The sequence below is a fragment of the Cebus imitator genome, unplaced genomic scaffold (assembly GCF_001604975.1).
Source record: "Cebus imitator isolate Cc_AM_T3 unplaced genomic scaffold, Cebus_imitator-1.0 Scaffold155, whole genome shotgun sequence".
Taxonomy (NCBI): Eukaryota; Metazoa; Chordata; class Mammalia; order Primates; family Cebidae; genus Cebus; species Cebus imitator.
In genome coordinates, this window is record NW_016107470.1 from 437,580 (window position 1) to 464,156 (window position 26,577).

Consider the following 26,577-nt stretch of genomic DNA (forward strand, 5'->3'; position numbering starts at 1 on the left):
AAAAAAAAAAAAAAAAGAAAAAGAAAAAAGAAAAGCAACAGAGATGGCATTGCGGTAAAGACAAACAAACAGAAAGCAAACCAGGGACCATCTTGCTGAGTAGACTTCAATTTCTTAAGTCTATCCGAACACTTTAGTATGTTTGTTACGTCAAATAAACACATTTATACATTTGAAAATTTTGGAACATATTTAGTAAGTGATAGTAACCAATGGGTAACCACTGTTATTTGGCAGAATATGATGGATTAATCAAGAGGAAGTCATCCACTGGGAAGTAGAGTTTGAGATGAAATTTGGCTCTATAGAACCAGTGTTGGCTTCTTCAGTTTCCTAGGCTGACAGAGAATTGTGAACTTACCTACAGGGCTACCATAGTGGGCTTAAGCTAACTTTCCTGTATGTCTAAATAACACTGCAACAAAAAGGAGACAGATTAAAGTTTGACAACAATAGGAGTGTCTTTTCAGCAATATAATTTTAACTATACATTTTATGAACTTAAATAAGTTCCCCTCAAGCTACGGTAACCTCACATAATCTTTGTTAAATGGTGTCAAAGAAGCTAGAATGAAAAGACATTTGCCATCTGTGAGGTGACCGCTAAGCTACCTGAATTATTTGGCATCCATATACTACTACCATGAGATCACGGGGAGGTCACTGAGACTGCAGACATAAAACACTATACCAACCAGACAGTGTTCCAGACCTAGGAGGCTGGGTGCCCGTGAAATCAGACACCTTGCGGTGTTTTGTTTTGTTTTACAATTTTGGCATAAAGAGTCAATAAGACGGCCAGGTGCAGTGGCTCACGCCTGTAATCCCACCACTTTGGGAGGCCAAGGGGGGCAAATCATCTGAGGTCAGGCGTTCAAGACCAGCCTGATCAACATGGTGAAACCCCATCTCTACTAAAAATACAAAAAGTAGCCTTGTGTGGGGTAGTGCATGCCTGTAGTCCCAGATACTTGGGAGCATGAGGCAGGAGAATCGTTTGAACCTGGGAGGTGGAGGTTGCGATGAGCCGAGATGGCGCCACTGTATCCAGCCTGGGTGGTGAGAGTAAAACGCTGTCTCAAAAAAAAAAAAAAAAAAAAAAAAGAGTCAACAAGACCAATTATCTGGCCTAAGGTAGGTAAAATACCTGATGTTTGTTAACTTCTAACCAGTCATTTTGGTGTACAGAGAAAGAGTCTGGTTTTCTTACAACAGTGAAGAGTATAGTCTAGAATAAAAGGCTTTTCTACTTATAATTGCCCCATAGATTTCAACTCTCATTAGAGACAGTCTGTGACATGGTTTAAAAAAAAAAAGAGTGTGAAAATTTGAAAACCATAGCTCACACTTCAAATCGTAAGAGTCTAGACTTGGGAACACTTAACTATGCATGTCTAGAGCAACGTGAACATCATTAGGAAACTCTCGCACAGAGATTTTGTTCCTTTCTCCACAGCAGCCTCTCTGTATCAGGTCACTGAGGGAACTCTCCTTAGGAGGAAGGGTGCCCAGGTGTGCCAAGCTTCATTCTGTAGTCATGACTATCCACTGACGTCAGTGTGATTACCTCCACTTCACAGATAAGGGAACTCAATCTCAAAAAGACTGGGACATTGTCAATGCCATTTAGTTACTAGGCTGTAAGGGCAGGACTCAAACTTAGGTCTGTATGACTCCAAAACCTAGTCTTTCTAGTATCTGAAACAGTTTACTTAGAAGGGAAAAGGGGTAAGTTGAGAAGGAAACAAAGCGAATCTCAGAGGATATGTGGACACGTTCTGAGGTTTCGTGCGCCTCAAACATGAGCTGGGAATAATGCAGCAATGAAAACATCAGACTGGACAAATCAGATTGTGCTGAACTACCTTGACTACCAGGTAGATGTCTGAGGACGGGTAGGTGACCGAGAAAACTGCAGATCTTGCCTGACTTGATGCGGCCACCGAAGGTGTGTGAGCTCGCAGAAATCCTTTGAACTGGTCAGAGTTCAGGTCACAGTGAAAATTTTCTGAGATCTGTAAATGAGCAACAAAGTGAAATATAAGTTAGACCTATTGTATTCATGGTTTAAACACATTAAAAAGGAGTAAAAACAGCACAGATAAATATGGCTGAAGGAATACGTGTAATAATCATAGATGTGGTTTAGGAAAGTGGTTACTAGATACATCTGATGAGTGTTTTGTCACAATGTCTAGGTATTTAGGAGTCATTTGAGAGATATTCCTAGAAACATTTAAATGTTTATCAAGCCACCAGTATTTCCTGAGTATCAGTGATGTGTTAGTTACTTCAATACAGAAGAGCAGGACCTCTGCCCTCAATTAGTTCACAATCAAGAACGAGGGAAGGACCGGGTGTGGTGTTTCACACCTGTAATCCCAGCACTTTGAGAGGCCAAGACGGGCACATCACTTGAGCTCATGAGTTTGAGGCCAGACTGGCCAACATGGTGAAATCTTGCCTCTATAAAAAATACAAAAACCATCCAGCATGGTGACACATGCCTGTGGTCCCCGCTACTTGGGAGGCTGAAGTGGGAGGATTGCTTAAACCTGGGAGGTGGAGGTTGCAGTAAGCCAAGATGGCCCCAGTGCATGCCAGCTTGGGCAACAGAGTGAGACCCTGGCTCAAAAAAATAAATAAATAAAAGTGATGGAAAAGGCAAACATGCAACTATAGTAAAAGCAAAATACAAGTCACCATATGGATACAAAGAAGCACTGTGGCAGTTCCAGAGAGTGACAGGCCTTTTGCAGTTACCCAACTGCAAAATGTGACAAGGACAACTTTTCATGGAAGCAGTACTGGAGATGGATGGGCCTTAGAAGATTCTGATAGGCAGGGGTGGAGGGTGACGATGTACTATGGAGAGAGTACAGCACAGAGGCTTGAACGCTTGGGGGAAGCTTAGTTAACAGGCAGTGGTCCAGCTTGACTCTGCATAGACTATGGATGGAAAGAAAGTAGAGGAATGCCATCATGAAGAAAACCCAGCATGAAAGCTAGAGTTTGCTCTTAATATTGTAGGCAGTGAATCTTAGTGAAGATTCTGAGGAAGCACATAATGTGAGCAGTGCTCCTGGCTCTCTTAGTGTAGTATTACTTAAGAGCCACGTATGTTTCGCTTCTCCCCTTCATCACCAAGAGAATTTTAGTGGGGAGTGGTTGTCCAGGCAGAGACTACATTTACCAGCCTCCTTTGCAATGAGGGGTGATCATGTGACTGAATTCTCTCCAATGAATTGTGAGCAGAAGCAATGTGTTGAACTTCCAGGCCTCCTCCATCCTTCTTTTCTCTTCTTCAGGGGTAGCTATGGCAGTGACAAGAGTGATTTGGGAGAGCACATATTGAAGATGGAGGAGCCATTGCCAGCCTGTGTTTCTGAATGACTGGGTGGAACAGAGGGGTCCCTCCTCCTGCCCTGGATGGTTAAAGAAACAAAGACAGCAAATTCTTGTTTATAAGCCAGTGGTTTTCAAAATGTGGTCCCCTGAACAGCAGCTTCAGCATCACCAGGGGACTGTTAGAAATGCAAATTCTCAGGTCCCACCTGGACATACTGCATCAGAAACTCTGTGGGTGGGCCCCAGCAAAGTGTGTTTTAACAAGTCCTTCAGGGGATTCTGATGTATGCTCAAGTTTGAGAACTACTGCTTTAAACCGCTGAATTTGGGGTTCTGCTTGTTTCAGCAGTTAACCTATCCTAACTACACAAATCTCAGTGATCATTAATATTTATGCAGAAGATACATGTTTCCTTAAATACAGAATGACTTAAGAAGGGCAGAAGTGTCCATCTTCTATTTTGGGATTTGCTATTGCTATCTTCTTCTGGGAGTCACAAAATGACTAAACATTAAACATGCACAGAGAAGTCTTGGTCACTGTTTTCATTAAAAACACATTACAGTTGGTGAGGTCTTTGCTCTGTGACAAATTGAGACCTTTACCATGTCAGATGCCCTTCAGTCATAATAAGCCTATTTCACATTAGAACTCTCAAACTGAGGAAGCTTTACATTCACATCCCAGCTTGTTAAAAACGTATTTAAATGGGTTTGTTTTCTATATAACCCCATGTGCTGACTATTTCATTCTTTCTCTATTCCAGCCAGGCCAGCACCTCCAGGAGCCTTTCCCTAAAAAATCCTTCAAAGATCATAAATTACGTTCTCAGACCACTGCTTGAAAAATCGCAAAGGCAACAGAACTGGACCCATCAAAGATCATTTGCTTTCAAATCTGATAGGTTCTTGCTGCAAAGAAGATTTAGAAACATACATCCAAAGAATCATGAACAACATACGTGCCTTGTGGATGGATTTTTATTTGCTTTCTTACCTTTTTCCTTTCTTTAACATCGTAGAGGGCAATGCTGGCAAATAGAGGCTCAATTTCGATCTCGAACCTATCACAGAAAGAGAGGAAAATCTAAGTGGCTTTAACTTAGATAATTTTGAATTTTCTGAAAATGCCTGGATAGATAAACTGGTTAAAAATGTGAGCAGTTTCCAGAAATATTTGGAAAACTCCAAGTATATGAGAATCACACTGGCATATTAATGGAGAAATATGGGAGGTTTGTGAAATATTTCTAATCATTTGAGATCATAGTGGACATTACAAAGGCATGCTGGATATTTTTGGGATGTCTCCCAAAAATTGCTTATTGGTAGTACTGCAAGAGAAAGTGGGCTGAATAGATCTTTAGTCTGATCCATCTTCTTAGCATTGTAATGACTGTGTTTTCTGAGGGTAGACTTTCTGTCTGAGGTAATGGACTTGTTCATATTTTACATTGTATTGTTAGGATAGTATCTGTTTTCACAATGCAAAGATATGGAACCAACCTAATTGCCCATCAACCACTGAGTGAATAAAGAAAATGTGGTATATATACACTAAGGAATACTACTTAGCCATAAAAAGGAATGAAATAATGTCTTTTTCAGGAACTTAGGTGGAGCTGGGTGGAACTCTGTTTGCTTCTGCATACTCATAGCTTAGTTCCCACTAACTACAGCATTTGGTTTTCCTGCGTTACTTCACTTAGGAACTGTGTAAGTGCATGTAGCACATTATGCTTTGGCCTCATATTTGCATCTCTTCGTGGACACTTGAGTAACTTCTACCTTTTGGCTATTGTGAAAAGTGCTGCTTTTTTTTTTTTTTTTTGAGATGGAGTCTTGCTCTTGTTGCCCAGGCTGGAGTGCAGTGGCGTGATCTCGGCTCACTGCAACCTCTGCCTCCCATGTTCAAGCAATTCTCCTGCCTCAGCCTCCTGTGTAGTTACTCAGGAGGTAACTCAGGAATGGAAAACCAAGTGCCATATGTTAGTAGGAACTAAGCTATGAATATGCAAAGGCAAACAGAGTAGTATAATGGACCTTGGAGACTCAGAATGGGGAGAATAGAGGGTGACGAGGGATAAATAATGACATATTGGGTACAATGTACACTACTTGGTTGATGGGTGCACTAAAATCTCAAACTTCACCACTATACATTCATCCATGTAACCAAAAACCACTTGTACCCTAAAGCCATTGAAAGAACAACAAAAAATGTTAAAGAATAAGCTCTATATTATTCAATTCTAAGGAATGGGACTTTGCAGATGGCAACAAAAGAAAAGTTCGATTGCTTTTCCTTAGACTGATAGTGTGACAGTCAGAATAATACTAGGTTTCGATGGGGATGAATGTCTGGCCCTTCCTAACTCCATTACTGGGGAGTTGCTGAGTTTAGGTCAGGGAGTGGATTGAGCACAGCAGATAAACACCGAGGTGCCTGGGCCCCGTGAGAGCTAGAAAGAGGAGCCCTCATATTGACCCTAATTGCCAATTCCCCTTGAAATGGTGAATCCCAAAGCATAATCCTGCTGCATTATCCACCTTTACTATCCTGGTGGACATTATAGGTGCACACGGAACACTGATGAATGTCTTCCAAGTTTCTCAGCTTGATGTCCCAAGGCCTTGGATGTTACCTGCTGAGAGCACCAGGAAAAGGGTCCCAGCCTACCATCAATCAGACGTCATGTCAGTAAAGCTATGTTGTGTCTCCAGCTATGTGCAAGAGGATGTCCTTATCAGTAGATAGCTTTGTTTCAAAAGAGGACTTTTCAGAAGAATGTTGGGACAGAGTATGAACACGGACAAAAGGGTTATTTGCTAAAATGGCACCTTTGGAAATGAGGCAATATGGAATCATGGCAGACGCCCAGGGCACCCAGCCAGAGACCTGGCCTCTGTTCCTCTTCACCCCCCTGCGAATTCTGTGATCCTAATCAGGTTACCTACCTTTCCCAATTGCATTCATTTATCTGCAAAATAAGGAAAGGATGCTTGCTTTTCTATTTTCCAGGCTGTTATGAGGATCATGTAAGATGATGTGTGTGAATGTACCTTAAAAACAATGCTGAGTAGCAGCACTCTTCACAATAGCCAATAGGTGGAAGTCACCCAAGTGTCCATGGACAGATATATATGAGGCCAAAGCAAAATGTGCTACGCATATACAATGGAATATTATTTAGCCATAAAAAGGAGGGAGATTCTGATACATGCTATAATATAGATGAACCTGAGGATACGATGGTAAGTAAAAGAAGCCAGTCACAAAAAGACAGTTACTTTATGATTCCCCTTATATGAAGCACCTAGAGTAGTCAAATTCATAGAGGCAGAAAGTAGAATGGTAGTTGCCAGGTACTGGGGATTAGGGAGCGTAAGGAGTTATTGTTTAATGGGTACAGAGTTTCAGTTTGGGAAGAGAAGAATTCCTGGAGGTGGATGGTGGTGATGGCTGCAGAACAATGTGAATGTGCTCACCACTGAACCGTACCTTAAAAATGGTTAAGATGGTAGATTTTATGTGATGTACATTTTACCACCTGAAAGCCCAGTGCTGAGGATTTCTATGATAATTATTTCTATTATTAGGTAATTGCACATTAACTGGGGGCTTTCTTTTTTTTTTTTGGTGAGATGGAGTTTCACTCTTGTCACCCAGGACAGAGTACAATGGTGTAATCTCTGCTCACGGCAACCTCTGCCACTGGGGTTCAAACAATTCCCCTGCCTTAGTCTCCCCAAAAGCTGGGATTATAGGCACATGCCATCACGCCTGGCTAATTTTTGTATTTTTAGTAGAGATGGGGTCTCACCATTTTGTCCAGGCTGGTCTTGAACTCCTGACCTCAGGTGATTCACTTGCGTCAGCCTCCCAAAGTACTGGGATTACAGGTGTGAGCCACCACACCAGGCCAATTTGGGGCTTTCTTGTGCCAAGGCTCACCAGCTCTGCCTAGAATGGCCAACCTATATTTAATTCTGTCCTCCCTACTACAAAAAGGGCCTAAATATTGCTGGGATATACTTAGGTAGGTACTGAGTGGTAAGTCCTCTGTGGTTCAGAGAAAGGAAAAGAGAATTGACATTTATTACAGACTCAAAATTGTGCTGTACTAAGTGCTTTCCACACATCAGCCACTTTACACAACTATAGTGTAATGCAGATATTATCTGCATTTAACACACTAGGACACCAATGTTCCCAGGAATTAAGGAACTTGCCAAAGTCCACAAAGTTAGGAACAGGCACAGTCAGGCTTTGAGCCCAGCTATCTCTGATCACAGAGCCTGGGTTTTTTCAATGAGCATTTGTTCTTCAAGTGTAGTTCCCCAAAACTAGCATTCTGAAGCAAAAGAAGTTTGCCAGCCTACAGGTTTCCTGATCCACCTGAGACCTACTCAACCAGAATCTCTTGAGGGAGATTGTTATGGGAGGTCCTCCAAAATCCGCATTTAAAATAAACTCCCTGGGTAAACTTTCTGTACACTAAAGTTTCACCATCTTCATTTTAGGAGTCTTTTAAGAAGACTCCTAAAAGCTGAGGTTACTTTTTATAAGATGGTATTAAATCTTAAAAATCTTTCTCCACTTAAAATACAAAACAGAAAAATACTGTGTTATCATTCTCTTTTTTTCCTGTTACAAACACAGAATTGGCAGGAGCCTAATTCTTTCTGTATCTTTGAGGGTTTATATATTTCTGAAAAGCAATACAGAGACAGTTACAGATGTCCATGGCTTTAAACAAATCCCTCAGCTGCTAAAATCTGTAGTTTTTTTTATTTTTTTATTTTTTTTTTTAAAGATAGGGTTTCACCATGTTGGTCAGGTTGGTCTTGAACTCCCGACCTCAGGTGATCTGCCCACCTTGGCCTCCAAAGTGCTTGGATTACAGGCGTGAGCCACCACGCCTGGCCAAATCTGTAGTTTTATAAATAGAATCCTGCATATCAATGTCAATGGGAAAACATCTGCCGTTAATATTACCCTTATATTTTTAGTATTCATACTGTCACATTCTAGGCTTACCTACAAGAATTTGTTTCTTTTCTTTTGTCTAATTTACTGTAAGTGGTTACTCCTGGGGCTATCTCTTTGGTCCATCTTTTCTCTTGCAGGTATAGGTTAGCATGGAGACTATTTAAAACACCTGAGCTGGCCAAGTGCACCTGGTGAATATGTCAATTCGACTTCATGCTTTGGCAGTTGAGGGGAATATCACTAGAAACTGCACTTGACAATTTTCATTAAGAGATATTCAAGTAACTCCCCTTTTTGCAATTTTAGAGACAGGGTCTCACTCTGTCACTCAGGCTGGAGTACAGTGGCATGATAGTAGCTCACTGCAGTCTTGAACGCCTGACCTCAAGCGATCCTCCCACCTCAGCCTCCCATTGTAGCTAGGACTAAAGGTGCATCACCACATCTGTTAATTTTTGTAGACAGGGTTCTGGCTATATTGTCCAGGCTGGTCTCAAACTCCTGGCCTCAAGTGATCCTCTCACTTTGGCCTCCCAAAGTGTCAGGATTACAGGTGTGAGTCACTGCACTTGGCCTCCATCAACTTAAAAAAAAATAAATAACACATAACTTCTTAGTGGCCATGTTTTCCCACCTGTGAGAACAGCTGCCTCTATTCATTGGAGAGGGCTAGAAAGCTTGGCGATGAGTACTATAGGGGAGAATTTCTGTCATATCAAATGACATAGTCACTGCATCTAAAAGTAGCCTGACGATGCATCCTGTGGGGAGCTGGTGGGTGCCTCAGACAATAGAGAAGGCTTCCTAAACAATGCAGAGGGGAACAGCCACTTCCACCCGGTCCTCCTGCGGACCAGACAGGCGAGGAAGCTCCCACTTCCAGGCTGGTTTGCAAGGGCTAGAGCTAGCTTTTCTGTGCATTACTTGATACTCAGCTGGTTTATGGGCTGCTCATTTCTCCATACAAAAGGCCCTTCTGGTAGAAGTGGCCAGGGGGAGGAGACTATAACATCAAGAGACCACCCATCACTGTGCAGGCAGACTTGCTGGCTTGTATTCTGAGGCAGAAGAACTTGGCAGAGGCTGCGTGTTAGAATCACAGAAGTCTGTGGTAGGTAGGAACTTGGAGACCATAAGGTCTATCAACTTCATTTATAGGTAAGAACTCAAAATCCCAGGGAAGTTCCCAGGGTTGAAACCCAGCCTTACATCCAGAATCCACATGCCTTCTCACTGCAAACCAGGGGCTGCTGAAGGGACCCTTGAATTGACTTGGAGAGATGGGTGACCCTTCTAATACTATGTAAAGAAATGTTACACTTCTGTAGTTTTGCTTAGGTAGACTATGTACAACTTAAAAGTTTTCACCTGTGGATTTGAAGAGGAAGAACTAATTCTTGAAAGTGGCAGTCTGCAGAGAGGAAGAGAGACATGGAAGCACTCTGGGAGGACACAAGACAATCTATTGCAGTGCAATAGAAAATACTAGAATTTATTTAGATTTATCTAGTTCATCCTTTAAAATTTCTCAATTATATATTTTATAATGCAGATATTTTAATGTGAAAGTACAAAATTAATATATGTACATAAAGGACTTTTTTTTTTTTTTTACTGTCAAAGTATACAATCAAAACATATGGACGCAACTGCTTTAAAGTAGATGTGGCAAATAATTGGCCCACAACCTGAAACCAGATTGTAGCTGTGTTTTGTTTTAATTGTATGATGTTTATAAAGGGAATGAGAAAATACTTAGGGAGTTCGGATATTATGCAGAAAAATCTGGGTTTCCAGCTTCTCTTGAAAAAAATAAACAGTTTACAAAAATGGGCCTGTTTATTCAGATGGCAAGAATGCTGTTGTTAGTAGTGAGTGCCCCCTTAACATGGTTTACTGCAGTCCCCACCACTCCCTACTGTCCCCTGGCACTAAGACTGAGTTCTAGTTGCATTTATCATGGTGTTTCAACAGTGGCATACTGGTAAATGTTTAATAAATAATCTCTGAGTGCTGAGGGTGGTGCACTTTTGCAGCACTGGCTGATTCTACATTGTAAATACTTTTACCATGGCCAATTTAAAGTTACCAGTGTGACTTCACTGAACACAGGGTTAGGAAAAGGTGTACACTGTCAGCTGTCATGAGTTAGTCGAGTTGATTCCAGCACACCACTGATGTGTTATTTTTCTTAACATAGGTCATTTCACTCAATTACCTTACATGTCTAACTTTATTAGACATTTGTGTTTGCTTTCTGTATTACAGAAGAATAACTGTCAAAAGGATGGTAGGAAAAAAAAAAATCCAGGAATAGACTCAAATGGTGCCCTTTCTACTACTCCACAGCTGCCCAGTGTTAAAAGTATTTTGGGAGCTCCTCTCTGATTCAAGCTCTGATGATAAAGACAACATTTGTATCTAAAAGGCAAGATCAGTCTCAAAGTAGTGGTAGTGTGTTGGTTGATACTCACTTTAAGGTCAGCAACTTGACCAATATTCTGTTGCCCAGATGTTCCTTGGGACATTCTGGTACCGGACGTATCTCCACAGCATCCTCCTATGATTAATCACATCATAAGAAAATCATTAGTAAATTCTGTGAGGAGTTCCAGTTAGAGTTAACCCAGGGGAGGGAAGGCTGCCTTCCATGGCTCAAGTTCACTCATATTTGCTTTATTTCTAACACTCTGCCTCTTATAAGAAAGTTTGTCTTCCAACCCCCAACCTTCAAAGCCAGGATTTACAGCAAACATTTTCTCCTTTTAGAAACCAAGCATTTAAGACAAAGAGACTGAAGGAGGAAGGAAGGAAATGTGAACATGGATATGGCTTAGTAACATCCACCAGATGGCATTGCAAAATCTTATACCTATTGTGGATGTTTTTGTGTGTTTTTTGCCCACTCTAATTACACATTCAGAATATTTCTCCTGTCAAGGGCTTTACTAGCAAGTATGTGACTTTCAGATTTGAAAGCTGAGTCAGAATGGTTCACTTAAGGCTGTAAACCATCTATCCTAAAACACAGAGTTATTTTCTCAGTTCACTGTTTTCTTAAACAGGTGATAGAGATTGGGGTTGAACTGACAAGTTCTAGACAGGCTTAGGCCGTTAGAACTTGCTGAAGTGCTAGGTATTGAAACTTAGTAATGACAAATCAAGAGCTCTACTTGTTTATTTTACCTCACAGAACCCAAAGACTTAAAGAGAATGTCAAGTCCCTATTGTAACTTTAACATCTGCATCTGAACTATCATTCTATCTTAATTATATTCATGTATGCAAAAATAAGCAGTGCAAATCCTTGAAAACAGTAATTCTCACTCTTGTAGTATGCTTTCCAAACACTGGTGAGCGCTCTGCTGATCGCAAGGGTCCAAAGAACAGGGTCATGTCTCATGGTCTTTTCCTGGGAGATTTCCACTGAATACCCCCTGGCAAGCCTAACATTCTTCCAAACAGCAGCAAAGTCACCTTCCTGGTAAGTATGTACCCACTTTGGTGGAATGATCCACGTGGTAAGCTCATCATTACTCCAGCCTCTCCCTGTGGCCCCCATTCCTTGTGGTTACAGTTGGCCATGCTGCTGGGTGGAATGGCTGAGTTTATTTCAGAGGAGACACTGTTCTGGTGCCTGCCCCAAGCTAGACTCCCTCGGAGCAGTTTGGAATTTTTAGGATGATTGGAACAGACATATCTAAAGGGAGGATCTCCCTAACTGGAAAACAACCTGAAGGTAGAGACACTCATGGATTTCTAGGACTGCCTTTGGTCTAGATTCTAATTTTTGAAATCCTTTTAAAAAAGATTTTCATTTGGAAAATTTTAAACAGATGCAAAAGTAGAGAGAGTAATGTAACGAACCACTATTCACCCATCATCACCTGACTTCAACAAGTTCAACTCATGGGCGTTCTGGTTTCATCTATTCAACCACTTACTACCTTTGTCTCTCAATACTGGGTTATTCAGAAGCAACTTCCCAGAGACGATATAAATATGTTAATATTTCAGTACATATCTTTAAAAGATAAAGACTTAAAAAAAACATATAGCAATACCATTATTATGCCTAAAATTAATAACAATTTCTTATTGGCGCTAAATAATTTTTGCCAGTTTCAAATTTCCCTGACTGTCTCAATTTGTTTTTACTGTTATTTTGTTAAATCAAGATCTAAGCAAAGCCCACATACGGCATTTGGATGATGTATTTCCTACGTCTCTTTTAATCTATATAAATTTCTCCAGTCTTTACAGCCAACCGAAATGGGAACTAATTCCCAAGAAGGCGCAAAGTGGAAATGTGAAACGTTAGTGGATACCTCTTGTTTTCATCATCCTAAAGACACACACAAATGAAGGGAATGAAACATATAATGAGAGAGAAAGAGACAGTACGAGAGAGATGATATTCTTTCAGTTACTGTCCCAGCAGATCTGGAGGTCAGCTCCACATTTGCCTACCTGTGATTTCCTTAGATGAGCCAAGAAGTACTCACCCCACCCTTTTTTCTGAGTTGGTTTTAGTTGGGTTCTGTCACTTGTAACCAAGAGCCTCAGCAAACTTTTCCATGATTTAAAGTATTAGTGGAATCTTTCTCAGTGATTGACATAGAATGCCTTTTGTAGAATCAGAATGAATTAGGGAAACAACTTGCCTTATAAAACCTTGGTGGTTAAGTCCAACTTTTGCTTCTCCTGTAGACTCAGCCATAACCTGGATATACTAGTTTACCTCTCTTCTAACTTTCCTTACAGGAAAATCAAGTAAGGATAATGTTTAAAAATCTGATTGTATCATTTAAAAAAACAGTATTTGTAATCATTTCAGAGTAGGTAGAAATTTACCTTTCTTCCACAGAACTTTCTTAGGAGAAAGTACAAATTATAAGTACAAGCTTCAAAATATTAAAGGGCTGGTATAGAGGCTCTCAAGCATTTTAGACAGGCCAATTTAAAAAAAAACTAGTACACTCAATTACAAAGCACTTCTCTCTACTCAATAAAAGTGGGCCCCATTAGGCCTGCTGCTAGATTATAACTTTCAGTCCCAACAGAGTGTCTGCAGGGTTTCAAAGATCATAAAACAAAGTTCCTCTAACACCAGGCTATGTTTCATTCTTTCAATCAATTTAGATGGGACATTCTCCCATCTAGTACCACCAGGGAGACACTGACAAGCAAATGTCTCACTGGACATATTCTCTGCATCCTTTAATTGTTCTCTCTCTTCTGGCATCCACTTTGGGTCCCTGTATTACATGTTGGCATCTCCAACGAAGAACTGAGAGGAAGAGGGGGGAAAGTAAAGGCCAAATGAGTCTGATTTAATGTATCTTGACAGATCTGGAGAAAAGTCTTAATGTTGTGGATGGAAACTGAAAAGTTATATGATATTTAAAATTATCATATTTGGATTTCAGTTATGTGTGCTAGCATACCAGGTAGTCATAGGTATGTAGATACATAAACAAGCAAACATGAATTCTGGAGCTAATGGGTCAGGGCCCCATTTTATAATTTAATTTATCTGTTGAGTCTTGAAAAAGCTCTTTAACCTAATTCTTGCTTTCTAATAATAGAGGTGATGATATTGCTCACATTATTCATACTTTATTAATTTAGTTTTTAATTGACAAATAGTAATTGTGTACATTTATGGGGTACAGTGTAATGTTTTGATCAGTGTACACATTGTACAAAGTTTAAATAATGTTTTGATCTATATATACATTGTAGAAAGATTAAATCAAGCTAATTAATATATCTATCACCTCACCAACTTACCTTTTGCGTGTGTGTGGTAAGAATATTAAAAATCTTTTTTGAAGCAGTTTTGAAATATACAACACATTATTATTAACTCTGGTCACTATACAGTGCAATAGGTCATTAAAACATATTCCTCCAGTCTGAGACTTTGTAGATTTTGATCAACATCTTCTCCCTCTCTCTGCTGCCCTTGGTAACCACTTTTCTACTCTGTTTCTACGAAATCTACTTTTTTCGATTCCATATATAAGTGGGATGATTTATTTTTATAATGTGCCTCATTCAGAAGAGCATTTGAAGCTGCTGATGAAAACTGTAAATCAAATAAAAATAGATGAGGAAACCACGGTGCTTGGGATAAGAAAAGAAAGCTGGAATATATAAATTCAGGACACCAATCAGTAAGCTGCCCCATTTGGTGAAGGTGGACAGAAATTTGCTCTGAGTAAAGAATTTAAGATAGTTAGTTATAAAATGAGCACAATCTCTAAGTGCTCTTATTATCTCAGCAGAAGTACCCTTCTTCTTTGTCTGAAGACTTGAATTGCCCTTTAGATCCTCAAAGAGGAAGGTGCTAGGTGGTGAGTAGGTCAATGTCAACAACACTATTTCCATGTGGACGTGATATGCTATCTCATGACTGCTGTTTCCTTTATTGTCCTCCTTGCTGACAGTGGTGAGTTCACTGAAGGGCACGTTAGCTAACACAGTCCAGAAGGGCAGGGGTATCAGGCTCTCTGATGGTCTTGCTTATTCCAAGGATCGAATTTCAATTATTTAGAGGCATGGATGGATAGAATATCTTTTATGCAAAGTTTCCCCAAATCTTGTTTCTTGCAACTGAACCTTTTATAAAATTTGGACAGCAGAGATATAGTGGTAATCTGTTCTGGCAAGACCCAGAAGTGTAGATAACCTCACATGCAGAGGGCAAAACTGAGTGCCTCCCATAAAGTATGAGGAGTTCAAACGGACACAGGCTTAAACAAGGGTCATTTCTCATTTCATCCAAAGTGCCCCAGGCAGTGATCACAGGCAAAGTCTACATTATCCTATTGTTGTGGGTCAGTGCCAACGAAGAAGTAAACAATCAAGATCCCGAAGTCCCACATTTTGGGAGCATGGGCTGCGATCATCTTAGCCCGAAATGTCTTCAAAGCAGGTCTCTCTGGTTGCTCATAGAGACCATTAAAAGGAAGTAACAAAGCATTCAACAACATCAAAGTTTAAGTAATGTATGTCTCAATGGATTTGTTGCCACCCATACCCTCAAATAATAGAATGGTTTGACTTGCTAGGTGTGATTACTACATGCAGACCCTTGAAACATCTGGGGATTCAATGAGGTGCTCTCAGTGAATATATTGTGTAAAGTGCTATGACAATTCTAGTAGTTATTATTATCAGAATCCCAACTGTACGATAATCAATATTGGTTCTGCTATGGCACCTGGGCTTACCTGAGTGAAAAACACGGCCCCAGAAATCATACACGTGAGCCCTGATATCATGGGCTGCTATACAGTAATAATGAACACCACAATCATCCACGTGACTCTGAGACTTCACTGAGATTCTCCAGGATGCAGACAGTGGTACCCACCTCATCCACTGATGGGTAAAGGGCAAAGAGCTCGGCCTGCCGATTGGTCCTCCGGGCCTCCTCATTCTGCTTCTCAAAGTCCTCGGCACTTACTTGCTGCAGGAGGTTTTCTAGCCGCTGGTCAGGCTGCAGGCTGCGGAGGTCAAAGTCACAGGCAGTGAGGGGGCCTTTCCCAGACACATCGCACAGCACGTTTAAGTGGCGGGGGCCCGTCTGTGAGAGAAAACAGTGGGTCTTTGTGAGAGAGACAGCAAGTCTAAAATGAGAACTAAAGAATCTGGGATGTCTCAAGACTGCTCCAATTTGGGACTACAGAATCTCAGGCAATCCTCAAGTTTTCTGAAGAAACTGGGGGTTTTACAAGAATGGCATCTTAGCTTCCTGGCTGGACTATTCTAAAATTAAATGTCTTCTTCTCACTTGGAAACAGGTAGTTACTCATCATATGCAGACAAACCAGTCCTGAGGAAAGGACTAAAAACAGCACTATGTTCCTTTCAGTGGTCAGCTTGTTCTTTCCTAGGGCTGAGGGCAAAGCCTCTTAATGAACCATGCTCATGTCTCACACTAGAGCAAAACAGAGCTGGAAAAAGGCGTAATAAAAAGGAGACTGGGCCAGGAGCAGTGGCTTATACGTGTAATCCTAGTACTTTGGGTGGACAAGGTGGGAGGGCTGCTTGAGGTCAGGAGTTCAAGACTAGCCTGGGCAACACAATGAGACTCTCACGAAGAGAAAAAAAGCAAAACTTAGCCAGGTATGGTGACATGCACCCATAGTCTTAGCTACTTGGAAGGCTTAGGTAGGAAGACTGCTTGAGCCCAGTCTAGGATGTCAAAGGTGCAGTGAGGTATGATTACTTTTTTTTTTTTTTTGGCAGTCTTGCTGCAACACCCAGGATTGGGTACAGTGGCGCTATCTCAGCTCACTACAACCTCCGGCTCTGGGGTTCAAGTGATTCTCCTGCCTCAGCCTCCCAAGTAGCTGGGACTACAGGGGCCTGCCACCACATCTGGCTAATTTTTGTATTTTTAGTAGAGATGGGGTTTCACCATATTGGCCAGGTTGGTCTCAAACTCCTGACCTCAGGTGATCTGCCTGCCTCAGCCTCCCAAAGTGCTAGGATTACAGGCATGAGCCATTGTGCCCAGCCACATTTAAGTCTTTAATCCATTTTGGTTGCTACATAATAAGATCACAAGTGACAGCCTATCACTCTTTGCCATATTGTTTTGATAGAAGCAAGTCCCAGGTCCCACTCAGTCAGGGATGAACATCACAAAGGTGTGAATGTCACAGGTCCAGATGATGGGGCAACCACAGAATCTGTCTGCCACACTAACTTTCTCATAATTTAAAGTGCACATCTAGCTTCTGTAATAATGCACTATTTTTAAAATGTTGGGCTCATGCCTGAAATCCAGCACTTTGGGAGGCTGAGGTGGGTGGATCACCTGAGGTCAAGGGTTCGAGGCCAGCCTGGCCAACATGGTGAAAACCCATCTCTACTGAAAATACAAAAATTAGCCAGGCATGATGGTGGCTGATTCCTGTAATCCCAGCTACTTGGGAGGCTGAGGCAGGAGAATTGCTTGAACCCAGGAGGTGGAGGTTGCAGTGACCCAAGGTCATGCCACTACACTCCAGCCTGGACAACAAGAGTGAAACTCTACCTCAAAAAAAGAAAAAATTAATAGACACATAATGGTTGTACCTATTATGGGGTGTAATATTTTGATACCTGTGTACAATGTGCAATTATCAAATCAGGGTAATTAGCATATCCATACCTCAAACAATGATCATTTCTTTGTGTTAGGATCATTCAAAATCCTTTCTTCTAGTTATTTGGAAATACAGAATAAATTATTATTAACTCTAGTCACTTTACAGTACTATAGAACACTAGAACTTATTCCTCCTATCTAGCTATAATTTTGTAACCATTAACCAACCTTTCTATTCTCCTCTCCATCCGCCCTTCTCAGCCTCTAGTTACCACTATTCTACCCTCTACTTCTATGAGATCAACTTATTTATCTTCCACATATAAGTGAGATCTTACAGTATTTGTCTTACTGTGCTTGGCTTATTTCACTTAACATTGTCCAGGCTCATCCATGCTGATGCAAAGGACAGGATTTCATTTTTTATGGCTGAATAGTATTTTATTGTGTGTGTATATATGTATATCGCATTTTCTTTCTCCAGTCTTCTGTTGATGGATACTTTGGTTGAGTCCATGTCTTGGCTACTGTGAATAGTGCTGCAATAAACATAGGGGTGCAGATGTCTCTTTGATACCGTGGTATCCTTTCCTCTGGATCGTATGGTCAACTTGGCTCTTAAATACAGATAGTGACTTGAGTGCTCTGTTAGTATGCTGTAGGAAAGTGTGTGCTTTGTGCGTATGCTGGTCTTCATCTATTGTCTCTGGGCTCCAAATTCACCCTTTTATGTTTTGTTCTTTGATACTGGGTCAGCAAATTATATTTCCGGTTTTTTGTCCCTTTAGGTTCTGTCAATGGGGGCGCTACAGGGTTACCAGATGGCTTGAGGAGGGCAAAGGTCCTGGCTCCTTCCTGTTGCTGGTCCTCCCACCTTCTTAGTGACAGTTGGTTCTAGCCTTCAGGTTCTTTTGGCACTTCCAGAATCACCCTTATCTTACTTCCTTGTAGGTACCAACACCAGCTGGGCAATTCCTCCTCCTGTGAGGAACAAGTCCAGATTCCACGAGGTCTTTCCCTCTGAGATCCTGAGATAACACCACTGCCTGGGTGGCGCCTTCTTCTCAGGGATGTCAGTCCTGGCTCCCAGGCCCCTCTTCTGAGTTTCTACATTCTGACAACTCCAAATTCTTCCCCTAGACACGTGGTCCTCAAATTGTGGTCCTGGGACCAGCAGCATCAGCATCACTTAGGAAATGCTGATTAGAAGGTATCAGGTTCACCCTCCAGACCTACTGAATCAGAAATTCCAGCAGACAGGGCCAAGCAACCCATGTTTGAACAAACCCTCCGGGGGATTCTGATGACGCTAAAGTGGAGACCCACTGCTGTATAACCCAGCCCCAGAGTGGCGTGCTGTTTTCTATAATGATGATTTTAGTATAGCCTCAATTTTTCCCTTTTGGTTCTCTTAGACCTCTAAAATCTGCTTAATCAATTCCCTGTGTTAAATTTCTTCTGTTGAAATACCTACTATACCTTCTGTCTAATAAGAGAAACAATTTAGTTGGTCATCACGTAGGGTGAAGATGGAATTTAGTCAAAATTACTGATTTAAAAAAATCCCTTAAATCTCCCATACAGCAGAGCATCCAGGTATTCTATCCTTTAGTAAGTTTGTCATATTTAGTGCTGGAAATTATGGCTGATTCCACTGTGGAGCTCCAAGTAAGTAGTTGGCTTGGCTTTAGGGGGGACCACCTTGTCTGAAAAATAAGTATGATTTTAAAACCTCTAGTCATTTCCAGCATGGTGAGATTCCTGTACTATGGTACTATGAAGACATGTGGAAGCTGAAAACTGTATTAGTTTACATGAAGTTCTGTGCAAACTTGAACACAACATTTTTTCTTCTCAATTTTATTTTTCTCACCGATAAAATGGGCAGGTTGGACAGTCAGTAGTGCTAAACATATTGACTTTGCAGTACAGCCATCACCAGCATCCATCTCCATAATGTTGTTCATCTTGGAAAGCTGAAACTCTCCCCACTAAACAATAACTTCCCATTCCTCTCTCCCCCAGCCCCTGGCAACCACATTTTCTTTATCTATTCATTACGGATGGGCACTTGGGTTGCTTCTACCTTTTGGCTACTAGGAATAATGTTTCTGTGAATGCATGTGTATAGAGCTTAACTGTTGGAAACTTGAAATTTATTTGGCTATTGTTCTTCGGCTGTCTTATGCAAAGGAAGAATTTCCTTCTTTCTGTCTTCTATTTGTTAGAGTGTTTGCTGGGGTTCTTCACATGACCCCACACGTTTAAAAAATTAGTTACAGAATAGTGTTAAAAGTTCATTTCACGGCCAGGCGTGGTGGCTCACACCTGTAATCCTAGCACTTTGGTAGGCTGAGACAGGCAGACCACGAGGTCAGGAAATTGAGACCATCCTGGCTAACATGGTGAAACCCCTTCTCTACTAAAAATGCAAAAAATTAGCCAGGCGTGGTGGCACGTGCCTGTAGTCCCAGCTACTGGGAAGCTGAAGCAGGAGAATCACTTGAACCTGGGAAGCAGAGGTTGCAGTGAGCCGAGATGGTACCACTCCAGCCTGGTGACAGAGAAAGACTCTGTCTCAAAAGAGAAAAAAAAAAAAAAAAAAAAAAAAAAAAAAAAAAAAAAAAAAAAAAAAGGTCGTTTCACAACATGAATTTTAAACTGTAATCACTTTATAAGAAGAATGACAACAGTAACAGTGCCAGCATTTACTAGGCACTAAGTATATGTAGTTGGCATTATTCTAATTCTTTATGCATATTAATTAATTTAATACTCAAATAACCTCATGAGTTAGTATTATCATCCTTGTTTCCCAGGGCAGGAAAATGTGCCCAATAGTTTAATGGTCCTGCCTGAAGTTAGAGTTAGTACATGGTAGAATCATTAGGAGAATGCAGGGGATCTGGCCACAGTGTGGAGCTTTTAATTACTCTGTAGTTTGCTTTAGGGGCACCACAGTCTCTGCAGAAATTGTTCTAGGGATGGGCCCAATGTATCTCTGTCCCCTAGTTGGAGCTTTTCCACTTTTTTCTGTTTTAATCATTGGGTTTCGGGGTTTTCATTTGAACACCAATTTCTGTGGCAACAAACAAGTTTGGAAAAAAAAAATCACCGACTTAGATGGTAAAGTTCCTCCTACTCAAACTTTCTGTGAGTCCACCCTTTATTCTAGTTTGTAAAATTGACAGCATGCCCTGGGCCAAGCAGTCCAGTAACCTGGTAACCATGTTTGTTGATAGGAAATACCTGAGCATCGGGTTCACTGCACTCCAAGCTTTCCGACTCAAACGTCTGCTTCGGAAGCGTCTTGTGAAAATCTTTTCGAGATCCAGTCTTTTTAAAGCCACAAATTTCTGGACTTCCTTGATTTCTTTTATGGTTGGTATTTAATTTGGAGAAAGAAAGAGGGAGAAAGAGAGGCAAACCATTAGATTAAAAATAAAAATAATGGCTTAAATTGTAGACATGGTGCTGAGAGAGCTTTCAAAGAGGGAACCCATTGTAATTGCTCACTTTAATTATGCACCAGGCCTAATACAAGGCTCTGTTGTAATGAGATACAAACTCACCCCCTGGCTGGCTCATTATTAAAGGGAGGCATGGCCTGGGAAAATGCCACTTCAGAGGTGTGGTCATTTCAGCTGTGGGGCATTTGGCTCCAAGCTGAAGCTAAACCATGACCCTAGTGTTAAGTGGCTGGAATAAATCTAGCAACGTGCAGAAGCAGCAAACAGAAATCGTTTGAAGATAAAAATAGAGAAAACCATTTAATCTTCACATCAATGTTCTTAATAATGAATAAAGCAGGCGGGACATGGTTAAGAAAAAATAAAAATAAATGATTTATCTTTGTAAACAATCTCCACTTTATGAACTTTGCTAAAATTGTGTTGAAAATGTGCAGCTATGGAAAGAGTTTAAAATAGAATGTCTAGCCCTATCACTGAAGAAATGAGGCCATCAGAAGAAAGGAAAAACATGTAAGTTGTCGAGTGATGACTAGAGAAACCAACATGTATATTTCCCATTTTTATGACTCAAACACATCTTTGGAAAACATGCTGCAAAGTCAAGTGCACAAACACGCACCATTTTAATTTCAGTTGAGGATACAGGATATTTTATCTTTTATTTTTTTCCCGCTTTTATTTTAGGTTCAGGGGGTACATGTGCAAATTCATTACGTGAGTAAATAGCTTGTCACTGAGGTTTGATGTATGAATGATGTTGATGTCACCCACGTAGTGAGCATAGTACCCAAAGGGCAGTTTTTCAACTCACACCTGCTTCCATCCTCACTTTTCTAGTAGTCCCAGTGTCTACTGTGTTATCTTTATGTCCACATTTACCCATTGTTTAGCTCCCACTTATCAATAAAAGCATGTAGTATTTGGTTTTCTGTTCCTGTGTTAATTCACTTAGGATAATGGCCTCCAGCTGCATCCATGTTGCTGCAAAAAAGAATCATTTTGTTCTTTTTTATGGCTGTGTAGTACTCCATGGTGTATATGTACCCCATTTTTCTTTATCTAGTCCACTGATCAAGATGGGCATCTAGGTTGATTCTATGTCTTTGCTATTGTGAATTGTGCTGTGATGAACATATGGGTGCATGTGTCTTTTTTGTAGAATAATTTATTTTCCTTTGGTTTAGACCCAGTAGCCAGATAGCTGGGTTGAATGGCAGTTCTGCTTTAAGTTCTTTCAGAAATCTTGACACTGATTTCTGAAAGAAATCAGAAATGTGATTTCATGGTGACTGAACGAATTTCCATGTTAGTTTTTTTTTTTTTTTAAAGACAGGGTCTCATTCTGCTACCCAGGATGGAGTGCAGTGGTGTGATTATAGCTCACTGCAGCCTTGAACTCCTGCGCTCAAGCAATCTTTGCAACTCAGCCTCTCAGTAGGTGAGACTATAGGTGCATGCCACCATGCCCAGCTAATTTTTTTTCCATTTATTTTGATTTTTTGTAGAGACACTGTCTTCCTCCATTGCACAAGCTGGTCTCAACATGCTGGCTTCAAATAATCCTCCTGCCTCAGCCTCCCCAAATGCTGGAATTATAAGCGTAAGCTACCATGCCCAGCCTATTTTTTTACTTCAATAATAACCATTCTTACTGGTGTGAGTTGGTATTGCATTGTGGTTTTGATTTGTATTTATCTAATGATTAGTGATGTTGAGCATTTTTTCATATATTTGTTGGCCACATGTATGTCTTCTTTTGAGAAATATCTGTTCATGTCCTTTGCCCATTTTTAAATGGGTTGGTTTGTTTTTGCTTGAATTGTTCTAGTTCCTTATAGATTCTGGATATTAGACATTTTTCAGATGTATAGTTTGTGAATATTTTCTCCTATTCAGTAGGTTGTCAGTTTACTCTGCTGATAGTTTCTTCTGCTGTGCAGAAACTCTGTAGTTTCTTTAGGTCCTACTTGTCAATTTTTATTTTTGTTGCAATTGCTTATGGGGACTTATTCATAAATTCTTTGCCAAGGCCAATGTCCAGAATAGTATTTCCTAGTTTTTTTCTCTAGGATTTTTATAGTTTTAGGTCTTACATTTAGGTCCTTCACCTGTCTTGAGTTAATGTTTGTATATGAGAGAGGGAGGGGTCCAGTATCAATCTCCTATCTGTAACTAGCCAGTCATCCAGCACCATTTATTGAATAGGGAGACCTTTTCTCATGGTTTGTTATTGTCAACTTCATCAAAGATCAGATGGGTGTAAGTATGCAGCTTCATTTCTGGTTCTGTATCTTGTTCTATTGGTCTATGTGTCTGTTTTGGTGCCTGGACTATGCCGTGTTGGTTATTGCAGCCTTGTAGTGCAGCATGAAGTCAGATAGTGTGAGGCCACTGGCTTTGTTCTTTTTGCTTAGGATTTTTTTGGTTACTCAGGTTTTTTGGTTCCACATGAATTTTAGAATAGTTTTTTTCTAATTCTGTGAAAAAAAATGATGTTGGTAGTTAGATAGGAACAGCAGTGAATCTATAAATCTCTTTGGGCACTATGACCATTTTAATAATATTGATTCTTCCTATCCATGAGCATGGAAAATTTGTCCATTTGTTTGTGTCATCTATGGTCTCTTTTAGTGTGTTTCATAATTCTCATTGTAGACATTTTTCACCTCCTTGATTAGCTGTATTCCTAGGTATTTTATTCTTTTTGTGGCTATTATAAATGGAATTACATTCTTGATTTTTCTCTCAAGTTAGACATTACTGGTGTGTTGAAATGTTACTAAATTTTGTACATTGATTTTGTATCCTGAAACTTTACTGAAGTTGTTTATCAGCTCTAGGAGCCTTTTAGCAGCGTCTGTGGTGTTTTCTGGGTACAGAATTAGATTGCCTGCACTATGACAGAGCTAGTTTGACTTCCTCTCTTCCTATTGGGACATCTTTTATTTCTTTTTCTTGCCTGATTTCTCTGGCTAGCACTTCCAATACTATGTTGACAGGAGTGGTGGGAGTAGGCATCCTTGTTTTGGTCCTGTTCTCAAGAGGAATGCTTCCAGATTTTGCCCATTTTTAAATAGGGTTGTTGGCTGTGGATAGATGGATAATAGATGGCTCTTATTATTTTGAGGTACATTTCTTCAATGCCTAATTTGTTGAGAGTTTTTAATATGAAGAGATGTTGAATTGTGTCAAAAGCCTTTTCTGTGCCTATTGAGATTATCCTGTGGTTTTTAATTGTTTATGTGATGAATCACATTTATTGATTTGTATATGGTGAACCAACCTCACATCCCAGGAATAAAGCCTACTTGTTTGTGATGAATTAACTTTTCAATGTGGTGCTGGATTTGGTTTGCCAGTATTTTGTTGAGGATTTTTATGTTGATGTTCATCAGGGATATTGGCCTGAAGTTTTCTTCTCTGCTGTGTCTCTGTGAGGTTTTGGTATCGGAATGATGCTGGCTTTGTAGAGTGAGTTAGGGAGTAGTCCCTCCTCCTTGAACTTTTAAAATAATTTCAGTAGGATTGGTACTAGCTCTTCTTTGTATGTCTAGTATAATTTGACTGTGAATCCATCTGATCAAGGACTTTTTTGTGTAGATCTTCTATTACTGATTCAATATCAGAACTCATTATCGGTCGGTTCAAGATTTCAGTTTCTTCCTGCTTTAATCTTGGGGCTTGTGTGTTTCCAGGAATCTATCCATTTCTTCTAGGTTTTCTAGTTTGTGTGCATAGAGGTATTTATAACAGTCTCTGAGGATTTTTTATATTTCTGATGCATCAGTTATAGTGTCATTTTTGTCATGTCTGATTGTGCTTATTTGGATCTTCTCTCTCATTTTCTTTATTAATCTAGCTAATGGTCTATCAACTTTGTTTATTCTTTTGAATAACAAACTTTTGGTTTCATTGATCTTTTGTATGGATTTCATATCTCTTTCAGCTCTGATTTTATTTCTTTTCTTCTGCAGGCTTTGGGGTTGGTTTGCTCTTGTTCTTCTAGTTTCTCCAGGCCACATACCATTTCGTTTGATTTCCTGCACTAATTGAAAAACCACCAAGCTGCTAAAGGGACATGAGGTGAGATTGGGAGGTATTAGGCAGATCAAATGCCAGCTAGATATAATAAGAAATTAAAAGAGCTACTAGCAATTATACAAATACAAAGTTTATAACTCTGGCACAGAGAGGAGATATTCGACCAATTTTAGTTGACTGAATTAATTAAAGAATAAGATATCCCAGTGACGTTTTTAGGAAGAACAGGACACTCTCCCTGGATTTTACTGTGTTCTAAAAACAAACAGTTCATTTTGAGCCAAAAAAAAAAAAAGAAGACAAGAAATAGCCTAGAAAACAGATAAGATTAGCATGGTGACTAATTCAAGTCAAGATTTACTATAATGGGTCATTTTTAGTGTCCCTTGGCCACTTGAATTTCTCTGACCCAAACCTATGTTGATAGGGCTGGGTGAAAGGCAGGCTAAATTGGTGAAATGAAAAAAATAAATAATGAACAAGGTGTACTCTGAATAAGGAAATAAGACTAAACATTCAAAAAGGATTTCAAGAAAAATATACAGGCTGGGTGCAGTGGCTCACACCTGTAATCCCAGCACTCAGAGAAGCTAAGGTGGAGGACCGCTTGAGCCCAGGAGTTTGAGACCAGCCTGGGTGACATGGTGAAACCGCATCTCGACAAAAAGCACAAAAAAATTAGCCAAGTATGGTGCCACATGCCTGTAGTCTCAGCTACTTGTGGGGCTGGGATGGGAGGATTGCTGGATTGGCCATTAACAGAGTTATTTGAGAGAAGTTCTCACATGGATTTAATCAACCTGCTAGCTTCTTAAAAGTTACTCTCACCAGTATAAATTTAGGCAACAATGTATCTGTGTGTGCTGACAGGGTAAGCTTTCCTCTTGTATAAAATGACTGTTTTGGACGCTCCCTAAGGGCTCAAAGGAAAAAAAAATGTGTGTGTGATCTAACATCCTGGTTGGGGGACAGGGAACAAAAACCAACCCAAAGTGGTGACAAATATATGCAAATATTAAGTTATCCCCTAAAATTATGCTACCCCAAATAACAACATACTGAACAGCGATCATGTTTCTCAAAAAATCCAATTTTAGGCAGAAAAAAAATCACCAAAGAATTTAACATTAATTCACTCTAACATCAAAACAAACAGTTAATTAAACTTCAAATTTCCCACCTTGGTATTTGCCCTTTGCCTTTTTTAGAACCTGTACATTTTACTATTTTATTTTACTTTATTTTCAATTCCCATTTATTTTTGGCTCTTGGGGCAATGTCATCTTTTCAATACGAAAAAAAGCAAGTTCAACACAAAATAGAAATCTCAAATAAAATGTAGGCTAGAACAAAACCAAGTGTAGTGGGGGAAGCAACAGCAAAAGGAAGATACGAGAGGTTGCAAAAAAGATGGGGGAGGCTCCCCCTCTCCTCTGGGGATTGACTCAAACACCGATGTGGCAGTATACACCATTCCACAGAGCCAGGGATGTTAATTCCTTTTCAGGGGTAAGAAAAGGTGGGGATTAGGAGGACATTTCTGAAGGCTTATGGACCAAGGCTGGTCTCCTTCCCCTCCTTGATCCCTTTCTCTGGTCAGTGGAAAGGAGTTCAAT

General features: G+C 40.3%; 1 protein-coding gene across 1 annotated transcript in view; it reads right to left on the reverse strand.

Moving 5' to 3' along the window:
* DOCK8 (dedicator of cytokinesis 8) overlaps positions 1-26,577 on the reverse strand; it is a 246,736-nt gene that overhangs the window by 135,546 nt on the left and 84,613 nt on the right. Inside the window, exons 5-9 of the mRNA XM_017543412.2 lie at positions 20,697-20,820; positions 15,723-15,935; positions 10,816-10,901; positions 4,346-4,412; positions 1,866-2,015 (exon numbers count right to left, since the gene is read on the reverse strand). Of these exons, the coding sequence (XP_017398901.1) occupies positions 1,866-2,015; positions 4,346-4,412; positions 10,816-10,901; positions 15,723-15,935; positions 20,697-20,820 (640 nt within the window). The remainder of the gene's footprint in view (positions 1-1,865; positions 2,016-4,345; positions 4,413-10,815; positions 10,902-15,722; positions 15,936-20,696; positions 20,821-26,577) is intronic.